We start from the raw sequence: 22,664 nt of genomic DNA on the forward strand, positions 1-22,664 counted from the left end.
TGGGAGTGGCCCTGACCCCCGCCCCCCCCCCCCCCCCCCCCGGAGGTGTTAGGACCTGGCATGCTGGGATTTGGAGTCCAGACCAATACACCTCCCAGGCCTGGGGGCTGGGATGGATGCCAGAGGCTGGAGGCTATGCTCCCAACTTAACAATAATCATAATAGTGATGATGATAATGGTTTGCAGTTCTTCAATGTCATTTTTAATATTACAGCAAAGAAAGAACTCTCTTGCCTTACAGAAAGTGTCTGGGAGCCTAGTGGGTCCAGACAGTTGCTGCCAAGTCTGACAATCTGAGGACTACCTCCCAGCCCCCAAATGATGCTAGCAGAAAACCAATGTCACCAAACTGCCTTCTGACCTCCACACCTGCACCATGCACGCAAGTGCCATGTGCACATATATACATGCTAAATAAACACGTGTTTGTAGAAAAGGAAACCTAAAGCAAAACAACAGCCAAGAAGCATTTTCTCCCCACCCCCATGGTCTAGCCTCGTGGTTTTTGTTTGTTTATTTGTTTTTTGGTTTGTTTTTGCTGTTCTCACAATGAAAGGAGAAAACTGCCATGCTGCCTTGCATTTATCTGACTCTAAGGTTGAAGTCAGACTTGAAAACAATAGTCCAGCATTCTGCAGGTGAGCTTCTTTCCTGACAGGTTTGTGTGGCGGTCTAGAAGCCACACACATGACAGAGATTGACTTCAGACACTTGAAGATAGGAGCCCAGCCTTAGGATTGCTTCTTAGCATTCAGTTCTCAGAGTGGCATCAGCTGTCACAGCCGCACATCCTCCAGGGAGCTCATCAGGCAGCAGTCAGTGAACCTAGAACTGTAATTGCCTCTCTTACATCTTGGTGTTTATATTCTACCAGCAGCGGATTTCGCTCTATCCAGCCTACCTATGCACTGTTGTCGTTTTGGTTTTTTTCTCTTTTACTTTTTTGGGGCCCACCACCCAACTCCCAAATAAATACAGAGTCTTATTCTTACATATGAATGCCCAGCCTTAGCTTGGCTTGTTTCTAGCCAGCTTTTGTTAAATTAAATTATCTTGTCTATCTTTTGCCTCTAGGCTTTTACTTTCTATATACCCTTTTTAAACTTCTTTTTAAAATTATTTTTATTGAGCTATACATTTTTCTCTGCTCCCCTCTCCTCCTCCCCATCCCCTTTTACCTTCTCCTGTGACCTCCATGTTCCCAGTCTACTCAGGAGAGCTTGTCTTTTTCTCTTTCCTATGTAGATCTCTGTTTGTCTCTTTGAGGGTTCTCTTTGTTGTTTAGGTTGTCTAGGGTTATGGGCTGTAGGTTGTTTTTTTCTTTACTTTATGTCTAGAAGCCACTTATGAGTGGGTACATATTATATTTTTCTTCCTAGGTCTGAATTACCTCACTCAATGTTTTTTTTTTCTAGATCCATCCATTGGCCTGTAAATTTCAAAATGTCTTCTTCTTTGTTTTTTTTTTTAACCACTGTGTAGTACTCATTTCTTTCCTTCTTACTCCATGGCTTACTATGTAGCTGGGTGGCTTCCTTCTCCTTGGAGCTCTCTTCTCTCTCTTTTTTATTCTCTCTGCTTGGCAGCCCCTGCCTATCCTTTCTCCTGCCTAGCTATGGGCTGTTCAGCTCTTTATTAGATCAACTGGGCATTTTAGACCAACAAAGTAAAACAGTTTTACAGAGTTAAACAAATGCAACATAAAAGAATGCAACATTTTTGCACCATTAAACAAATGTTTCACAGCATAAATGAATCTTTAACTAATATTCCACAACACCTGCGAATGTGTGTGGTTGCTCTATGAGTGCTGAGGTTCTTGGCCTGTCTGTAGGAAAGCAGCCCCCAGCCTGGTTACCGAGCTGGACTTCACAAAAGCTCCTCTTGCTTAACACCTGCTGTAGCCCTCCATCCAACACCAGCATCTCCACCCTGTTTGTTCTAATACAATTTATAACCTGCTCCAGAATTCACCTATTGTCAACTCCAGAACATTCTGCTATTTCATGCTCAATACCAAGAAGTACTGGGTGGTTGTGGTGGCCCTCCTATGCAATCCCCACACTTGGGAGGTTGAGGCTGTGGGATCAGGAGTTGGAGGACTAGCTTAGGGTCAGGGCAAGATCCTATCTCAAAAATAACAAATAACAAAAACACCCTGGCAAGTCTTTATGAGCTCTCAAAGGTTCTTCAATGGTCATACTCAGTGTTCTTGGTCTGACATTCAGAAAGTCCTCTATAAGCTAGTAACAGCTTCCCAGCTCCTTCTCAGGGCTGCCTCAGGTTCCAGCCCGTTTTCTCCCACCCTTGTCTGTCTCCTAGGAGAGGATAGTCTCCACCCTGCTCTTGCCTATTCTTCAAACTCCACCTGACGCCACACTTTATCGTCTTCTCAGTACATTGTAGTTCAGTGATTTCGCCCCACCTCTAGATACAGAGACTGTGTACTTGTTGAGGCCCTAAGTCCTGTGCTCACATTCAAAACTGGTGTGTGAGGAGTCGTATTCAATAAACAGAAAAGCCTGCATTTTAGAGATCAGCATGGCATCTCTTAAGACATGAAGAAGCCAGGCTAGTAAACTGGCCTCTGGATGATCACCACTGCCGTGGCCTCTGCTTCAAACTGTGGCCATTTCCCTCTCTGAGTTCCCATAACATCAGAAGCACCTACTTTCACCTTCCAACCAGGTGAGACTGCAGTGTCTCCAGGAAAAAAAGTACCTCCTGCTCTCATCCAATGAGATTCAAGTCCAAAGAGATCTAAACTCCTCTGTCAATGTAACTCATAAACTAGCTTAGTTTCAGCCACACCGGTGGCTTGTTAAGAAACGCAAGTTCAGGAGCTTCAACCCTGAATTTCCAGTTTCAAGAGTTCACTGTATCTCCCAGAAAACGGCTGGCCGCCCTCTGTGGTTTTGCTTAATTAAAGGTGACCAGTGTCGCTAGACCACCATTCTTCAGCTAAATCATCTCTTTCGATTATTCTTTTCCAGCCATGTGATCACCCACCCACCCCACATTTGTGAAAAAGCGGGAGCCCAGGTTTAGAGGGGCTCCACATTCCTCCAGTTTCCAAGCGACCGCATGAAACGTCGGCTTTTGAAACAGCCACTTGTGGTTTCTGTCTCAAACGCTGAGCCGGAAAGGGGTTTGATTGTGCGACCCCGGCTGGGCCTGAGCGACAGTTTTGCACATTGGGGCGGGCAGGCAGAGGGGATGAGCGGATGACTGGCAGTTGTGTTCTGCGTGTTGTTTGGAGACTGTTTATCTTGCCGCTCCAGCGTGCGCAAGAGCTCACCCTTACCGTTTCTAGTCAAAAAAAAAAAAAAAAAAAAAAAAAAAAAGGCAATCCTGTGTCTCGTAGACCAAAGGTCACAAGCAATTTTCCTTTAAACCCCCAAATCCAAAAGCAGGCGGGGGAAGTGGTGTCCCCGTGCAGTCTCCCTAGAGGAAAAGGAACTGCAGTGTTTGTCCCCCAGTCACCGAGCAACACCCAGGCGAACAGGGTGCCTGTGGTCTGCTGTGGTTTTTCTTGCTGTTCCCCGCGCTGGTTCACTTCCACCCTCCGAAAGCTCCAAGGCGCCCTCCAGCTGTGCACTGGGCCCCAGCTGCAGGGGTTTCGTACGCCACTCAGCCCCTTTCTCTCCCGGGAGGCGGGACCTCGCTCCGCCGCGCTGCGCTGGGCGTCCAGTAGGGGTCGCTGCTCGGCGGCGCGCTCCCACCGCGGTGAATAACGGGGCCGGGCGGGAGGAGAAAGGAAACCTGCTGGGGGAGGCGGCGCGGCCCGGGGCGGGCGGGCGGGCGAGCGAGGGAGGAGAGAGTTCACTTTTGCCCCGGTGTCAGCGAGACGCGGCCGCCGCGGGCGCGGGCGAAGGAACACCGAGGGAGAGGGTCCGCCAGCTCGGAGAAGCCGGGCGAGGGCAGCCGGAGGCGGGATCGGAGCGCGCCCCTGGGGCGCGGAGCCGGCGAGCCTGGCCAGCGAGGAGAGCCACGGGGGGCGCGCCCCGGGAGGCCCCCCGGAGCAGCGCAGGATGCCGCACGAAGAGTTGCCGTCGCTGCAACGGCCCCGCTATGGCTGTGAGTGCACGGGCTCCCTCTGAGCTTGGGGAACCCCTCTCGCTGGGACCTCATTGGGGAGGCCGAGGGGGGCCGGGTGCTCGCCGCGGAGGGCAGCGGCTGGCAAAGTTGGGAAGTGGAATTGCAAAGCAGCCGAGCGCCTATTTCCGCCCCTGTCCTCCAAATTCCTAACCCCAGCTTCCAGCCACGTCCCTCCACCCCGCAAGCCTCAGCGGCGCGGGCGCAGATCAGGTTGTGGTTTAGGGGTATCAGGTGAGGAGCCCGCCTAGTTCCAGGCACTGCCGGCTGGGGCCAGCGAGGGGCGTAGGGGGTCTGATGCTTCCCACCCTTAAGGGGCAGAAAGTTTGTTTGCTGTGGCTACAGGTGGGCACCGCAAGTACTGTAACTGCGCGCTCTGCGAGAGGTGAAGTCAGTTTCTTGGAAGGTCAGGCTTCTCCTCCTCCTAGCCTCTTTTGGGCCTCACCTGAGCAGCTGGAGCCTCTTTGGGCCCCACAGGTGTGAGGCCCTTCCAGCCAAAGCCCATAGGGACACGTCCCGCCCCCACCCACTTTCCTGGCGGCTCTCCCCGCCCCCAATCCCTCGCGCGGGAGGATTTCTGTGAGGACAGACTGGGAGCCTGTCTTGAAGGTGGTGGTGTGGGCTACCCGGGCTTGCCCGCGGAAAGAGGTGGCTTTGACTAACAAGAGGGAGCCAGATTATCACCAACCACGTGGCCCCGTGTGCAGAGTTCAGAGTCCTAAATCTGTGGTAGGAAGTATTTCCTTTAAAACAAACAGTAAGCTGGCTTTTTCTCCAGGGTTGGCCCTGTCGGCAAACTCATGGCCAAGAACCATGGGTTAATCTTTTGCTCAGACTGGCCTTGGTAGCCCAAGTACCAGGTTTAAGTTAAGGTGGTGATGCCTGCGTCAGAGTTAGTGTGTACGTATGGTTTGGGGTGTTTGGTAGGAACAGAGATGAAATTTTTGGAAGAGGGTCGCCAACTTCCCTAACACACACACACACACACACACACACACACACACACACTAACTCACACAGTCACATCCCAGTCCTTGTGGTCTGTCAGAGGTGGGAGGTCCCCCCCCCCCCCTTTCTTCTTGTGACAAGAAGAAGGAGCCAGCTGTAGCTTCTATAAAGTGAGAAAATGCATCCAGTGCGACCCAGTATTTTGCAGCCTTGGGCCAGTTTGCAGTTGGTAAACCACACAGAGAGCCCCCGGACAGGAGGAGGAGCCCTGTGCTCATCTGGTGGTTGCAGTGTCAACCTCAGGCTTTGAAAGTCCGTTCACGTGACCAGCTCTTGGTACATAAGGTGGTTTCACTGTGTCGAGCTGTAAGATGACTATGAAGTCTGTAAACTAGGTGACCCCACATTACAACATGGTTTGACATCACGTGGCCTGAGCTAGCCCTCATTAGCGAAGTCCTGGTGTAGAGGTGATGAATGTAGCCCAGGATCATGCCTCTTTCCATTCACCCCTGCATGGGCATCTGAGGTGCCTGTTTTTTTTTTTTTTTTTTTTTTTTTTTTTATTGAATCAGCTTACCACTTCAGCGTGTTTTAGGAGCCTAATCAAGGAGGCATAGACCTGGCAAACCGGAAGCCTGCTCTGTGGAGCGTCTTTCCTGGGAAATCTTCCTTTTTTTGTGCTAATCTGGTGTTGCAGGGTGGGGGTGCCCATTCTTGGAGTGATTTATTTACCTTCCCTGGGCTTGTCAAGTGCTGTTCTCCCATGACTCACCATGGTCAAATGGGGACTATGTGCTTCTGTGTTAACCACACTGTGAAATACGAAAGCTTTAATACAGTAGCCAGTTATGCCATGTAAACAATACTTTTGATGCCATGTTCATGTCTAGAATATATATATATATATATATATATATATATATGTTGCCTCTTTCTGGCCGCTCCTCAACACTGCACTACTACAATGACAGCATTGCCTTGTTTGTAGCACATCACATGACTTTTCAGGCTGCAGGAGAACATGCAGGAGAACTATATATATATAGTATGCTTTTTAAAAATGATACCTAGAATTGGTAAGATGGCTCAGCCAGTAAAGGTCCTTGCTGCCTGATGACCTGAGTTCAGTCCCCAAGATCTACATGGTACAAGGAGGGAAGTAACTCCTCTAAGTTGTTATCTGATCTCCACAGGTGCACACACACACACACACACAGCATATCTGCCAGAGTATACCTTGGTGTTAATAGACACTACTGAACTCTTTGACTTTTTATCCAGAAGGCCCTGGTTTGGTATATGAGTTGTTGGTTTTCTGGGCCCTTTGTCAAGGCTGAACACGGTGTCAGGAAAGACAACAGGATTGTCCTCACCTTGTGTTATAGGGGATGCCTTTTCTTGCTTCCTGGTTTGGTAAGCAGGTGAGTTCAGGAGGCTTCCAGCTCTACAACACAGGTTGGAGCCCCAAGACTTAAAGTAAACGCCAATAGTTTGTTCTGATGTCAGTTCGGTGCTAACAATACCAAGTCTTTGAGACTCTTGTAAAATTGAAACACAACCATTTGGTTGTTTGAATTAAGTTGTTTTACTTGCTTCAAGTGTGGGCTTTTCTGCTCTCTACCCCCTTGAACTGTTTTTACAGTCAGTAATTCTTACATTGAGCAATTAAATTAACTTGGCTCAAGTCTCCCTCTTCCCTCCCAGGTTATGTGTCTGTAAAATACCACATCCTAAGTTGTACTTGAGGGATTTGTCAGTAGACTCTTCATGGTACTTGCGAGCCTTCTCAGATTTCTGAAAGATTGCTGAGGGCGTCCTGATTTGGACACAGGTGTGCACTGAATTAAAATGATAAAGACTCATTTCCATTTAATTCCTGTTATCCCTGGTCATGTTCTTCTGCAGCCTGCAAAGTCATGTGATGTGCAACAAACAAGGCAATGCTGTCATCGTAGTAGTGCAGTGTTGAGGAGCGGCCAGAAAGAAGAGGCAACAGCCATAGGCATGCAAATACAGACACAGATGTAGATACAGGTTTAAATAGCATGGATGCTTAGGCGCAACATACAGTAACTTTTCTGCCTTTGAAATGAATTATGATGTATCTGCTGAGTGACTTCCGAAAACCCACTGCCTGAAAAACCACGATCTGTCAAAAGTTTTACTCCAGTTAATTACTTGAGAGTTAAAGAGGCCAGTGAAAGCAAAAGACCTACAGTTGCATTCCCTCCTGACTAGCAATCCAGTCAACATTGAAGTGTCATTCTGGGCAAGAAGGATGGACATCTGCTCTGAAAAACACAGGTCCTTCTCATGAGTTGCATTGTAAAAATAACAGTGACCAAGGTGTCCTTGTTTGCTCCCTTCAGAAAGTGAAGCATCCACCAGGTGTGGTGGTATGAGCTTGTAATTCCAATACCCAAGGACAAGGCGGGATGATTATGATTTTGAGGTCAGCTTGGATTATATGAAGAGCTCGAGGCTTGTCTGAGCTACATAGCAAAATCTTTTAAAGAGAGAGAGAAGGAAAAAGTTCAGCATAAAGGTCGGAGTGATAGGTAAGTCAGTGAAGTGCTTGCCTGGAACGCATGAAGGTCTGATATCTATCCCTAGAGCCCTGGTTAAATAAAGAAGAGAACATCCAGATATGGTGGTGGAGGCACACGCTTATAGACACAGTGCTGGGGAGGCCGATGATCCTTGAGGCTCACTGGTGAGCAAGCCTGTCCTAATCAGAGAGCCCCAGGTCCCGGTGAGACACCCTGTCTCGAAAACCAAAAGGTAGATAGCTTCGAAAGAGCAAGACCCGAGACTGACATGTGCAGGCAACCCATGTACATATACACACAAGGGCATCATCAATCAATCTCTCCCCCCCCCCCCTTCATGTGTTGAAGAGCTGTAGCTGATAATGTTGATTATTGAGCGATGCTCTCGTCTGAAGGCTGGGCAGTGTGACTTCTAATCGCCTGGGAACTGGACTATTGAGGTGGTTAATGCAGCCGGTGCTTTACCGTAATGTCATTTCTGAAGCGGCCAACACCGCTGTGTGAAAGGGCAGTGGCGGTGGCTCTATTGTGTGTAGCTCAGCTTTAACTCCCTCTGCGCGTTCATCTGTGAGGTGGGAGAAGGTAAGTGTGCGACGCTACCCTGTGATGCTGGCCCCACAGACAGAAAGCCAAGCTACTCCTTTATGTTCTTGTGTTTTGGTTGATCACCCGAAGGTCAGCAGCTAAAGTGTTATTTTAGTATGCTTTTAACTTTAATTACACGTGCTGAATGACTTGTTCGGGAGAGTTTAAACTTGTAATACCAAGTTTGCGTTCCAAGTTCATGTTATTTGGGGTGTTAGCTAACCTTCTTTTCTCTAGGGAACTGTTAGCTTGCAGCTGCCCCTTGCTCACCTACCCTTTTCTGGGCATGGTGCTGGGAACCAAACCCCAGGCCTTGTCTACGCTCTTCCACTGATCCCTACCCCAGCCCTCCATAACCTTTACAACAGCTCCCTTTGGTTCACGGCTCCTGTGCAAACAGCACTAATGTTGCTCCGTCTTCAGGGTAACCAACAGAGAAGCAGAGGTCACTCAGTTCCAGAGCAGGCAATTACCACGGGCTATGGAATTAAGACTTGTGACCTACTAAGCCTGGGTGCTTAAAATGTGTTATTGTTCCTATCTGCTCAGTATTACTTTATGGGGATTGGGAGACAGTAGTATGGCAAAATTCTCACAGAAGCTGAAATTCACGATACGGTGTCAGGCCACACAGCTAGTTGGTGACAGGGACAGCTTGAAGCAACATGGCTAGACTGGAGTCTTTCCTCATCCACCATTTTGCCAAGATGCCATACCTGAGTTGTGTGTGTGTGTGTGTGTGTGTGTAGGGGGTTACTCCCTTCTGTCTTTTTCAGCTATTGGTCAAGGAAGGAAGATTCATCAAAGTCCAGAAACCTATAGACAATCGGATGGGGTGATATTAAAATTAGATGCGCTGTGTTCTTTAAGGTCAATTTCAATGCTTGCTTTTTCCACCAGAAAGCATAGGCAATTCATGGACTTATATTCCTAGAGTACATTCAGGCTTGTCAAAGGATTCTGTGTATAGATAAAGACATTCCATCAGGCTCTGGGGCCCTGCTATGAAAAGAAGGCTTTTCCATAAGAATATAGTGGCACGCACCAATGGCTCTAAATAGGATAATTTGTAAAATGCATTTTATTACGTATACCATCCATCCCTTGAAGCCTGGGTTTGATGAGAAAAGCATGTAGTGGGGTGGCCGGCTGACCAGCGAGCATCCACTCTCGCTTTTTGCCGTTTTATCTTTTCTTCTTCAGAGGCAGCCTAATGGGATGGAGATGGCAAGAGCCTGAAAGTTGAATAGATTTGGGTCTGAATTCTGACTTCCATCCCTGCCTGAGTGGCCTTGGTGTCTCCTTGAGCTATAGACCTGATTCATGTGTGGTTGTTGGATCACAGGGCTAAACAAATTGTAGTTATTTCCATTACTTGAGCATGTATCTCTTATGTACAAAACACTGTGGGGGAGGGGGTCATAGCTACTTATAACTTCAAAGAAAATCTGAGGACTGGAGATATAGCTCAGTCCGTAGAATGAATGGCAGCATGTGGGATGCCTCGGGTTCGATCCCCTGCACTGCAGAAAGTAGGCAAGTGCTATCCCTGTGATCTCAGCCCTTGGAAGTTCAAGGCCATCCTCAGCTACTTAGGGGTTTTAGGCCAGCCTGAGCTACATAAGACCCTGTCAGAAGAAAGGAAGGAAAGAAGGGAGGTTGGGAGGAAGGAAGAAAGAAAGGCAGGCTGAGAGATAAGGAATAACTCTTTTTAGTGTAGTCTCAAGTTCTGCAGAAGTGATAATGTGAGAAACGTAGGCTGGAGCAACGAAAAGACTTTGTTGAGGATTCTGAATTTGAATAAGACCTTCAGATAGGTCAGGGGCAAAACTGGAAGGTATTCTGGTGTGTTTGTTGTGGGAATATTTCGCCAGGATATATGCTTATTGTGGATGGATGCTGAGGAGTAAGGAAGTAACTGGGAGAGGACACATCGTGGAGTCCTTTATTTACAGGCAGTAAAGGTATCTTTTTAAAAAGTACATCTTGTGGTATCTTTTTTAAAGTATAATTTATTCGTCTTTATTTTATGTGCATTGCTGTTTTGCCTGCATATATGTCTGTGTGAGAGTGTCAGATCTTGGTGTTACAAACAGTTGTGAGCTGCCATGTGGGCACTGGGAATTCAACTCGGGTCCTCTGGAAGAGCAGCCAGTGCTCTCAACGGCTAAGCATCTCTTCAGCCTAGCAGGTTTGTGGTGTTTTATGGGTGCCTGAGTAATAGGTATCTTCCTGGGCTTTGAGATGCTCATTTTTTTTGTTTGTTTGTTTAAACATGTTCCTGAGCAAGTAGCTCAGTAAAATAGTAGAGAGTAGGTATGGGTGTGTGTGCACAAGGTGCACTCTGTTCCGACTGGCCCAAGGTCCTCTGGTGTGGGAGTACCTTTAGGATGGGCAGCGTTGCTAGATGGCTTTGCTGAAGTTGGTGAGTTCTCTGAGAACAGGTGAGGAAAACATGCATAGTTAGAGTGGACATGGACCTTGACAGCTAGGTTATCAGGCGATAGGGTTTCTTCCTCTTCTTATTTCCTCATTCTCAGCGTTACCTGTGGCAATTTCCACCTCTCACGTTCCACTGGTAATCATGGTCTTCTGATGACCAACGTCCTGGTTTGGGTGAAGAGTGATTGAGACCCTGGGTGCACCTATTTATTGGCAGTTGGCTGGGGAACTTGTCTCTTTAGCAAGAGACCCACAGATTTTACCAAATTTAGCTGGATTCTCCTTTGGCTTTATAACCATGAATTGCTTCTTGGTCATTTTGGTTAGGATAAAGTGTCTTTTTGCAATCATGTATTGCATGCGACCTGTCTGTCACGGGAGCGTCTCCTCAGGGCAGTAGTTTTCCAAGGACTGGTGTAGCGATCGTAGAGCATTATTTGGAAACTTGTGGAAAGGCAGATGCCTGGCCTTACCCAGCCTGGAGAAGTTCTGGACTCACCCCCCCGCCCCCCCACTCTCCGAGTTTCACTAATGTTCCAGGTGATGCTGATGCCCTGGAACATTCCTGAAAAGCTGTTTCCAATATTCTGTGAGTCTCCTCACTGTGCATGCAGGGTTTTTGCAAAGTGAGTGAGTAAGCTTTTAACTGCTTTCATTTTTCTGTTCCTACTGAAGGAAGACATTTTTGTTTATTTTTCAAAAAAAAAAAACAGAGCTGGTGGGGGAGCTGGAGAGATGGCTCAGTGGCTAAGAGCACTGGCTGCTCTTCTAGAGGACCTGGGTTCAATTCCCAGCACCCCGTGTCTGTAACTCCTGTTCCAGAGGATCCAACACCCTCACACAGACATACATGCAGACAAATGTACATAAAATATAAATAAATAAATTATTAATAAAAGATGTAGTTGGGTGCAGTGACTTACACAAGCATTCTTCGCACTGAAGCAGGACTGCCACGATTTTGAGGGTAGTCTGGCTGTCTGGCTGAGTATGGCTACCTCAGAAAATAAAAGCAAACAACAACAAAAAACCCCAATAATAAAAATTTAGATGCTTTTGGCATATGCATTTGCAGGTCAAACAACTCAGGCAACTAAGGTAGACGGATCAATTGAGCCCAGGAGTTCAGAACTAGTTGGGCAAGGTAGAGGGGCTTTGCCCTAAATTGAACCCAATTTACGTTCAAGGGGGCTAGAAGGACTAGGTTGTAGTTCAGCGGGAGGGACTGACTTGGCATATTTATGAGGGACCGTGGTTCAACTAAAATAGCTTAGTTCCTGATGATTTTGCTTAGTTCTCATATTTCATTGACAATATGAATTCAATCTTAAGTAATGTTAACAATATATTTCCTGCTGTTGGCTCTAGCTACTCTGATTTGCATGTGCTAATATATTTTAATTACTTAGGAATCTAGCCAGTAATCTGCCCTTTGGCCCCAGGAATGAGTACTATTGTTATAAGTTTAGCTCAGTCCGTCTTTATTCTACTTTTTACCTAAAAGAGGCACTCATTTCTATTGCTAATCAATGAGTTTGGAGTAAAGAACAGACAGTTCATCTTGAGTTTAGGTTTGCTTTCTCTTGCGGATGCCAAGCAAGTTGCTTCGATTTTTGCAACATGTGGTTGGGAAAGTGTATCCTTAAAGGGTCGAATGATTTTATATGGACCTGTGTGTGCCCAGAATGGGCCTCCACTGGGCCCTGTCTCTAACGATGGGTAGCATTGGTGCAATTCCCTTCATCCATTATTGCTTCATTTGTCTTTCTATTCCCAGCTCTCCTTCCCCCTTCTATGCAAAGTATATCTGCATTCCTATCTCCTTCTCCTTTGAGACTATGAAAATTCTTTAGTCTTTTCTGGGGACATCAAGTTCTGCCTATTAATTTGGTTGGGGATCAAATTAATCCTGTTGATGTTCGCTTAAACTCTCGTATTTTATTAGTGTTTCCAAATAAGGCTGGAGAAGGTTTGGGTTTCTGTGATGGGTGTCATGTCCTCACAGTGGTCTCGCAGCTGTCCCAGCATACCTGAATCATCATTGGGAAGTTAGCGAGCCTTCCCCAGGGCTAAGTGGTCATTGCCGCCGCTGCTGCTCTGAAGGGTTTAGTGTCAGGTAAATGAGAAGGAACTACTGGAAAAGTCTTGATATGTTATGCCTGGCTTCAATTGTAGTTTATTGCCCAGGTCAGCCAACTCTCCTGTGGGAGACCGGCAGGGAGGTGAGGAGGAGGAGGAGGAAGTACATGGGCTCATTAGGCATCCTTCAGACCCCATTGCTTCCAGGACGTTTGCCAAGTTTGAAGTTCACAGGCCCAGTGAAACTGAACTGTGTGGTAACTAGGGTGCTGGAGAACCTTGCGGGCTGGGGCTGGCGCTCAGTGACAGACAGAGTTCTTGCTTGAGGTCCTCGGCTTGGTCTTCAGCCCACTAAGAAATAAAAATCCTTGGCTATTCGCTTTCAGATGACTTATTCGTTCTCTTACCTTCTCCGTTCTACCTTTCCCTTCTATTTATTATTATTACAATTATTTATTCCAGTGAGTGTCTGTACTGGCTACTTTTATATCTTTGTTACCATGATACCTGACAGATGACCTACAGGAGGAAAAATTGATTTTGGTTCCTAGTTTCAAGAGACTTTCAGCCCATCATGGCAGAGAGGGCATGGTGGACCAACGGGGTTCATGGCAGCCGGAGCAGCGTCAGGGACTGTTCACGTCACAGCAGACCATGAAACAGAGAGAGGCAGGCACTAGGAACAGACTACAACTTTCACCCTAATGACCCACTTTTTTCAGACAAACCTCATCTTTTAAAGGTTCCACAGTCTCCCAAAATAGCACCGCTGTCTAGGGAGCACTGGTTTGAGATACAAGCTGGTTTCTCAACAGGGGAACATTTCAAATGTAAACCACACATTTCATGTAATCATTTACAATCCCCCTACTCCCCACTTGCCCAAAAGGAGGCACTGCCATCAGCCAGACTTGGCAGATTCCATCATGGGAACTTGAGTAGATCACTTTCTCTTCCTTTGCTTCGGCTGTGGACTCCCTGAGCAGGCAGGCTTTGCAGGGTTGCACTGGAGGACTTGGCAAGATGTCAGTCACACAGGCGCATGGAATGAGCTCTACCCGCCACCCCCCACACTGCAGTTCCCATGTGAGTTCTAATAAGGTAGCTTCTGGAGCCTTGCTGCCTGTTAAACTCTTAGGAAGCTTGCCTGAGAAACGATCATTCCAGAACTACTACAAACTTGTGCTCGCTTTGTTCTGCATTTACTAATGACTTTTATTCTGCAAATGGAAAACATACTTTTTTTTTTAAAAAAAAAGAAAGCATATATAAAGATACTTCTCCTCTCCATGCAAACCAGGTCCGTTCTTTGGCATTGATTCTGGGGACAGTCTTGAAGCTTTTCTCCTCGTGTCTCCTGCAAAGTGTTTGCTATTGTTAGTCTGAACTGGCGAGTCGTTTGTGCATATATATTTCTTTCCGGTGTGAGTTGCGACTGTAACTTTGCATATTTAATGAGGTGAGCTCTGAGAAAGAAATGAAATTTCTAATGTACTTTTACGTGGTAGTTTTGGAACCTCCACACATGTACCTTTGGTCTCTTAAGTAAGACAGGCAAACAAGCCACCAAGTAAGCAACACTCTGTTTAGCCTGTGTTTGTGAGATCGTTCTTGAAAGTTCTGTAGAATTGTTTTAGAGATTGCCTTTAGGACAGGGACTCAGAGCAAGGATAGGTACAGTATTTGAAAGATTCTTTCAGTATGTATTACTTTTCAAAAAATAAAGCAAACGTGTATTTAAGAAAACATTGTACCACATTGATTACTCTTAGAATAATGTGGTAGAACATAATAAAATTGGCGCCTGTCAGGAGTGTGCTCTTTGGTCAACACTGTCTTCCCAGCACTTGGTACTTAGGTTGTGTCACCTGTTTCTACTCCGAATTTTAGTCAAAAGGCAGAGAAACGGTCATGTCAACCATTTGTATGGAGATAATGGATAGTTTTTCCTCTTCTCCGAATTTTCTCTGGTATGCATTTCTGTAGCTGGAAAACTAAAGGTACTTTTACCTTTTTGCTTCTCAAGACACAGTTCGTTGTAGCTGTGGTCTCAACTTTGAGAAAATCAGAGCCTGTAGAGCAAGTCTATTATGATTGGGAGAATTTGTGACAGTTCAGTGTCCAGGTGTGCTTGTATGTGTATGTATATGCATATGAGAATATGTGTGTGTGTGTGTGTGTGTGAGAGAGAGAGAGAGAGAGAGACAGAGAGAGAGAGACAGAGAGAGAGAGACAGAGAGAGAGAGAGAGACTGAGACTGACGTGCTGAGAGTTCCCAGGACTCTGAGATGCTGTAGTTCAATTGGAGATAATGAAAGTTTGGATCAAAGGCATAAGGATCAGGAAAGAAAACGTAGCAATGATGAAAGAGGAAGCCCTATCAGCAGTAGCTATTCAGCATTTAAACATTTCTTAGGAAGTGTATAGGGGGTTCATCTTCATAATGAATCAAGTAGCGTCTCCAGTGAGTAAAGATTGCTGGCACAATGCAGAGGAAACTCTTGACAACCTAGAAAGAGCTGGATCACTCGTGATCATTCAGCACGAGATGAGAGGTGTCTCTGTGCCATGGACTTTACTCAGAGCTTGCAGATTCGGTATCTTTATAGGTCACATGTGACCAAGACCTGACATCAAATGACAGGAAGCCCTTTAGTGTCTCCTAACCAGACAGCACCTTTGTCCCTCGAAAGGAGAGGCAAACATTTGTGAATAGTGTACAGTTAAAACAAGTTAGGTTGTTCCTGCTTGGCCTGTGGAAGGCACTGATGCGTGCACTGCACTGTTGCAAAACTGAGATGCCATTGGAAGTGCTACCAACCTGAAATAATGAGAACTGTGAGGCCAGGGGCAGTGGGAGGGAGTGATGCTTCCTGTGTGAGATTGGGCGTGACTTCTGAGCGGCCTTCTACATCTGGAAGGTGGGTTCGTGTTTACTTCACCTCCGAAGGGCCATGAGGCGAGGGAGAAGGCTCTGAAAGCAGTTTCAGTATCTGTATGCATAGTGGGGTGAGGAGGCAAGCTAGCACTTCCTCGACAACTCTTTGGTCTTGAGTGTTGAAAGGATACAGCCTCTCATCGGCCCGAGGTAGTGCCTCTCTAGTGTAGAGACACACAGTGGCGGACTCTGGTGTGAGATGAACTCTTTCCTTTTCCTCTAGCTGAAAGGTGTAAGTTTGGTTTTCTAGGTTTAAACCTTTTAGCCAGCGTTGTCTTTGTCCATCTGACCATTTCTCTAATACGAAGTGTAAAAATTGAAACTGCTAATTAATGATAGGAATTGAAAAACTGGAAAGCCTTTCCCAGAGGCGTGTCTTCAGTCTGGAGTAGCTGAAAGGTGTTTGCTGAAGGAAAGGACATTGTAAGAGACAGGAGGGGAGGGGATAAGGTATGAGAAGGCAATTTTGTCTCCTCTTCTGTTGGTAGAGAACATTTTTTTTAACAAGGTGAGATGCTGTGACATCTTGGGAAAGAAGTGGAGGCGTAAGTGTGGTGGACTCTTGGGCAGCTGGAGGCCGAGACCTCCCAGGGCTGAGCGTAGGTATCACCGGCTGGCTAAGGTCAGGTGCTGAGTTCATTTCCATGGCTGTTGTCCATGCTGTCACAATACCACATTTTGGCTTAGAGATCTAATTCATTAATTCATTAGAGTCGACCTGTATCCTGGTTAGTTTTTTTGTTTTGTTTTGTTTTTGTTTGTTTGTTTGGTTTTTTTTTTTTTTTTTTTTTTTTTTTGGTCATCTTGACTCAAGCTATAGTCATTTGGGAAGAGGGACTTTGAATTGAGAAAATGGCCCCCATAACATTTGCCTGAAAGCAAGTCTGTAGGATCTTTTATTGATTGATGATAGATAAGGGTGGTGCCACCCTTAGAGAGGTCGTCCAGGATAGTGTGAGAGAGCAATTTGTGAGGAGCAAGCCAGGAAACAGCACTCCTCTGTGGCCTATGTATCAGCTCCTGCCTTCAGGTTCCCACCTCAGTCCCTCCCTCCCTGGCTTCCCTCACTGATGGACTGTGACCTGGAAGTGTGAGATGAAACAAACCCTTTCCTTCTCAATTTGCTTTTGGTCATGGTGTTCACAGCAGTAGAAACCCTAACAACATGGCTGCCCTTTAAAGTCTAAGGAACTTAACAAAGCAAAGGCTGGTTTCCAAGAGGCTGTCCCTTAGATCTGCTAATTGTATCAGGGGATGTTTTTGTAGGGTATCTTAATTTTTATTCAATTATTACATGATACATTTATAATTTTCCTTTAAAATAATTTATTAGCATATATTACTTATATAAAGGAATTTCATTATGACTTCTTTCTTCTTTTTCTCTTTTTTTTTTTTTTTCTTAAGGCAGGGTTTCTCTGTAACTTTGGAGCCTGTCCTGGAACTAGCTCTATAGACCAGACTGGCCTCGAACTCACAGAGATTTGCCTGCCTCTGCCTCCCGAGTGCTGGGATTAAAGGTGTGCACCACCATCACCCAGCATCTTTACGACATTTCAAAATGTATATAATGTTCTTTGATCACATCCACTCGCTCTGTTACAAGCTTCTTATCTTCTCTCTTTTTCATACCCCTAGTCAGAATGGCTGTCACCAGGAAGAGAACAATACATGCCGGTGAGAACTCAAGGAAAGACTTCATTCACTGCTGGTGTAAATGCAAATTAGTGCTGACACTGTGTAAATTAATACATAAGCCCCTCCGCCCCCATTCCATAGAGATTCCCCATTTGATTCAGTTATACCAACTCCTGGGTGTGCGTATATTCAAACGAATCAAGGTTAAATTCCTGCAGGGATACTGCCTAAGTGTGTTTATAACACACTGCTCACCATAGCCAAGCCAAGTTACAAAATCAGACTAGCTGCCTATGGATGAAGAGCTAAGGAAAATCTCCACCCCCCAACCCCCACATATGCATGACTTTCATTAAACCATAAAGAATCACATTAGGTTGTTTTTGTTTTTGTTTTCTACCCGTTTAAAAATGTTTGAACTTTCAGAGTCTCAAAGACGACAGTGAGTGTTCGTTTCTTTCTCTTAGCCTTTCCATGTGCAAATACAGCACCACCCATCCATCTGCAGGCTTTGGAACAGCTCACCTCTAACCTCCTCGGCAGATATCTCAGCTACCGAGAATGAGGACACTCTCTTCCACAGGCACACCCTCAGGACCACGCTTTTTCTTTTTTTTATCTCCCTTGGACAGTGTCAATTCTACATGGAGATTCCCCCCAGCTGGACTTTAGGGTCATTTTTCAGGGTCCAGTCAAGTTTCTCAGTTGTTTTTGACTGCTATGTTCCTTTCCCTGGATGGGGTAGTTCCTGCCTCTCCATCAGTTCAGTGATGCTGGGTCCCTGAGGGGCCCAGGCCAATTTCCTGATGTGGTTGCCTCCTGAATGTCTGTTTTCCTTTGTACATCTGTCAGGGCACGGTGTCCTATGTACCATTCCCAGTGATGGGTAGATACTTTTCAAAAACCTCCCTGGAGATTGCAATGTATAGCCAAGGCTTGAAACTTTGCAGAAGTTAAAACCTGGCATATAATGTAAAATTACCATGGCCTTGCAGCATCAGAAGGACATTCAAAAGGAGGGGAAGGGGAACAAAAGAGGGTAAGGGTGTTGGGAGAAACAAAATATTGCATATTTTCCCATGTGCAAAATCTAGATTTAAAAATACATGCAAGGCCAGGCATATTAGTACACACACACACACCTTTAATCCCAGCACTTGGGAGACAAAGGCAGGCAGGTTTCTAAGTTTGAGGCTAGCCTGGTCTAGTAAGTTCCAGTCCAGCCAAGAGCTACTCAATGAGACACTATCTCAAAGAACAAAAATAAATAAATAAATATCATACATGTGTGTAATACAAAGGCAAGGAAGGGAATTATTTGGGGACAGGAATGGTACCAGTGATGGGAATGTGGGGAGCAAATATGAGCAAGATGCAATGATATATGTATATGAAAGCATAATTATTTTATGCTAAAATTAATCTTAAAGAATTATGTGAACTGTCCTTGTCCATCTGAAGAACTTTTCATCTTCTTGAACTGAAACTTTGGAAGTATGAAGTGGCAATTCCTCTTCTTTCCCCCACCCACAACCTTGTTCCTACCCTTACCCCTCTGTAATGGCTGCTGTAGACACCTCATGGAGGTGACATCATAGAGCTAGTGTTAGGTCTTCTGGACCAGGCATGTCTCATTTAGCATTTCTTCAGAGTTCATCCCGGTCACAGTCTGTGTCAATTTTTCCTTCCTTATGAATAAACCAAATAATACTCCAGCTTGTGGAGACCATGTACATGCGCCATGATGCCTGTTGGTTTGTTGATGGCCACTTGGCTATTGGGACCAAAAGCTGCTGTGAACAGAATGTGCACTTCTTTTGGATATGTACCAGCCAGTGGGATTGTTGGCCTACACTGGCAATTCTGTGTTTCTGTGTTTAGTTATTTGAGAAGCCACTGTGTGCTCCTCGCTTTAAAGAGAGTAAATTGAAGAAGACGTAGAAGATCGAGGCATCTTAGCTGTCAGATGTGCCCTTGTTAGCTCTGCAGACCTTCAGCCTCCTGCTCAGATGACCTCCTGGGAGGCTGTGTGCATCTCTCTTGTCTCCATGGAGAACTAAGTGATACGGGCTTAACTTTAGCTGCAGCAAATTTGTTTCTTGGTTACCCGAGGAGACGCACAGGACAGGGTTCGAGTGTAGCTTTCATTTGTCCTTCATGACTCTTCAAAGAGTGTTTCTTTAGTTTCGGGTGGGGAAACTGGAACAGGGCATGGAAAAGGAGTTGCCTGTGCTCTCTGAAAGTAACGGAAAGTGAAGTAAAGGCTGCCTTCCCAGAGCATGTGGGGTTTAAAAATACAACATTGTTCTGGTTATTAGTCCACCTCCTTCAAATGCTGGTGAGGTGACCTAAGCAAGATGCTAAGTTCGCCTGTAAAATCGAGATAATAATTATAATTGTGTTTGGACTAATTAATCTATGCAAAGTGTTTGCTGCTTAGAAGATGCTCATTCAGCATAGGTTATTAAGAATAAGATAATATGCTTAAGTGATACCTAGATAATCCCAACTATCCCCAGAAGTTGGTATTTCCAAATGTCTCATTACTGTTTAATTGGACTCAGCCTCTCTGTCCAGTTGTCTTGGGCCTGGCAACCTGGGTCCTCTAGAACAGTGGATCTTAGGGAGCATGAGGGTGGCAAGGGCCGGTGAAAGCTGGCGCGCGAAGTAACTGAACTGCAGGAAAGGGAAAACAGCTCAGGGTGTGTGAGAGAAGTTTCTATGTATTGCTGAGGTGGCGGAGTGTGGATAAAGCACATGTGTTTGGGTGGTTCCGGCTTCCTTCTGCTGTGGCTAAGGGAAGTAGGGACTAGCCAGATGATGGAATTTGAAGGCTACTTATTCTTCCATTCCCTGGAATGGCCTTGAGCCAAGAACTCTATATGAACCACAGTCTGATCCCACCCTGCCAAGTTGTTGGTTTAATGGGTTTTATTTGAGGCAGGGTCTCATGTCCTCCAGGCTGGTCTTGAGTCAGCTCTGTTTATGAGGATGCTAAGCTCCTGATGCCTCTTCCTCTGCTTCCCAAGTGCCGGGATTACAAGCAAGCACCACCACGCCCTGCTTCCCACTTTTTGCCTCTTAATGATTAGTTTAGAGATTGTGCTAAGTACACTGTGCGGAGTTCCCAGGGTTATTTAACAAGAAAAATGTTGGCTCTGCAGAAGGACCTAGTGTATTTTGAAACTCAAGACATCCCACTTCAGCAGAAAACTCAGAAACTCAGATCCTATATCCAGGCCTTGAGTCTGTCCTGACTCCCCTGGACAGCCTGAGGAGAATATAGTTCACATGTGGTCGCAGGTGACAGGATGAGACATGACATTATAGACTCAGCTTAAGAAAGGGGTTGGTCTTATTCTACTCTGCCTGTTTAATTCTATTGGTACTGGTATCAACAAACATATCCAAATGCTTATATGTGCCAGGTACTATTTTAGGCATTGATTTGTTTATTTATTTATGAGACAGGATTTACCTCAAACTTTATATGTATCCAATAATAACCTTGAATCCTTGATGCCCCTGCCTTTACTTCCCAAAATGCTGGGATTACAGGCTTAATACCTCCCCCATTCCTGACTTCTAAGCATTTAAAAGAAAATGAATTATCCAGTGTAATCCTTACAACGATCCTCTGAGATCTGTGATATTAGCCCCATTTTACTCGTGATAAAACAGGTTCAGACAGACTAAATACTTGCATAAACTACTGCTCATCAGTAGTGACATGAAGGATTGAACTCGGGTAGTGTGACTCTTGGCTGTGGGCCCACCGTGCCTGTTGAATTCAAATTTAAAGTCAGTGTCAGTCCCTTTGTACTCTATTCTGGGCAAACTCTTTTAACCATTGTATTATCTTCCTTTATGTTCCTGCTATGATAAATTGCCACTCTTCCATCAGGATAGCCATTCACTTTGGGGCAAGGAAGACTTCTAGGTACCCTAGCACAGTGTCTGTCTAATCATAAACAATGACAAGCATTTCCCGGGAGTCGGATGAACTGGTGCTCATGTATATTAATCATCATCATCATCACCATCATCAACATCCATCAATGTAGACTCTTTCACGTGTTAGGCAGGTATTCCACACAAGAACGACATTCCTAGCCCTGGTGTCTGCTATTACATTGAGGTTTGCTATTCGTCAATGTTAAAAAGTCATTGCATGCAGAAGGAACAGAGGGCAGGAAGGATGCAGAAGCGGCGGATAAATCATAGTGAGGATGTGGAAGGATCTTAGACAAAGGAAGCATGGCAGGCCCCAGCCTCACGAGAGCGAAGACAGCGAGTGCACGCCTACACGCACCCATGGAGGCCGCTTTGCAGTGGCGGAGCTCACACGTCTTCAGCTCTCTCCCGGTGCCTTCAGCACATTCCGAGGATGAGAGCTGGGGAAGTATGGGGTCCCTTTTTAGAACAGTTTCTGTCGGGTTTACACCGCAGCACTGTAGGGTTTAGCCAACAGTTCAGCAGAAAATAGACTCATTTGGAAGCCCTTTGATCAGGGTGGATGGATGGCTGAGACAGATAACGTTTCCAGGAGAATTTCTATAGCAACAGGACTTTCTGAAATATAAATCCATAACTTGTGTTTATGAATATCCACTTTCTGTATTTTGCTTTGGCTGATAGAAAGCACAACCAAATCTGGAATGTAACTATAGAATTTGCGAAGGGCTTAAGCATGGTTTCCAGTGTATTTCTAAACCCTCTTCTTTCATTGATCTTCTTTTATTTTCCCTCTATCTGATTTCTTCATCTCTATAGACAGGCTCATTTTTGTAAACCTCAAAACACTGCAGGAAAGAAGAGAGGTATTAGTAGTCCTTAAACAGAACTATGCTTGGGCTGCCCTCTGCCCCCAGAGAACTGAGCTTCCCATGGGGCCATGGTGACGAGGCTCTCTCATTTACTACCACTCAGCCCTGGCTTTCTCTCTCTGTGATCTGAAGGGGCAAAGTCACTGGAGTTGTTACTGGAGTTGTTAGGATCAAAGCCTGGGACCTGGCCACCCCAATAAGCTGGATTCAGCCACCTGTACCCTATATGCTAATAAAAGAGACAGGTAATAGTGAAAAACAGAGAGATTTATTCAATGTGACTGTATCAGGAAGAACAGCAAATAAAGAGGTCTAGTGGTCCTGTCTTAAAAAAAAAAATCAAAGCTGTTTGGATGCTCACCTTACTAGATCTGGAAGGAGGTGGGAGGTCCTTGGACTCCCCACAGGGCAGGGAACCCTGACTATTCTTCCGGCTGATGAGGGAGGGGGAGAGAAATGGGAGGCGGTGGCGGGGAGGAGACAGAAATCTTTAATAAATAAATAAATAATAATAAAAAAATCTGTCCGTAATAGCATACCAATAAAAATTTCTGATAATA

At 45.7% G+C, this 22,664-nt stretch overlaps 1 protein-coding gene across 1 annotated transcript in view; it reads left to right on the forward strand.

The window, feature by feature from the left end:
• Positions 1–3,790: 3,790 nt before the first annotated feature.
• The window catches only part of Iqgap2 (IQ motif containing GTPase activating protein 2), a 283,844-nt gene continuing 264,970 nt past the window's right edge, over positions 3,791–22,664 (forward strand). Inside the window, exon 1 of the mRNA XM_041663248.1 lies at positions 3,791–4,078. Within this exon, the coding sequence (XP_041519182.1) occupies positions 4,033–4,078 (46 nt within the window). The 5' untranslated portion in view covers positions 3,791–4,032. The remainder of the gene's footprint in view (positions 4,079–22,664) is intronic.

The sequence above is a fragment of the Microtus oregoni genome, unplaced genomic scaffold (genome assembly GCF_018167655.1).
Source record: "Microtus oregoni isolate MIOR12 unplaced genomic scaffold, Mior012 000014F_ref0000157, whole genome shotgun sequence".
NCBI classification, from domain to species: Eukaryota; Metazoa; Chordata; class Mammalia; order Rodentia; family Cricetidae; genus Microtus; species Microtus oregoni.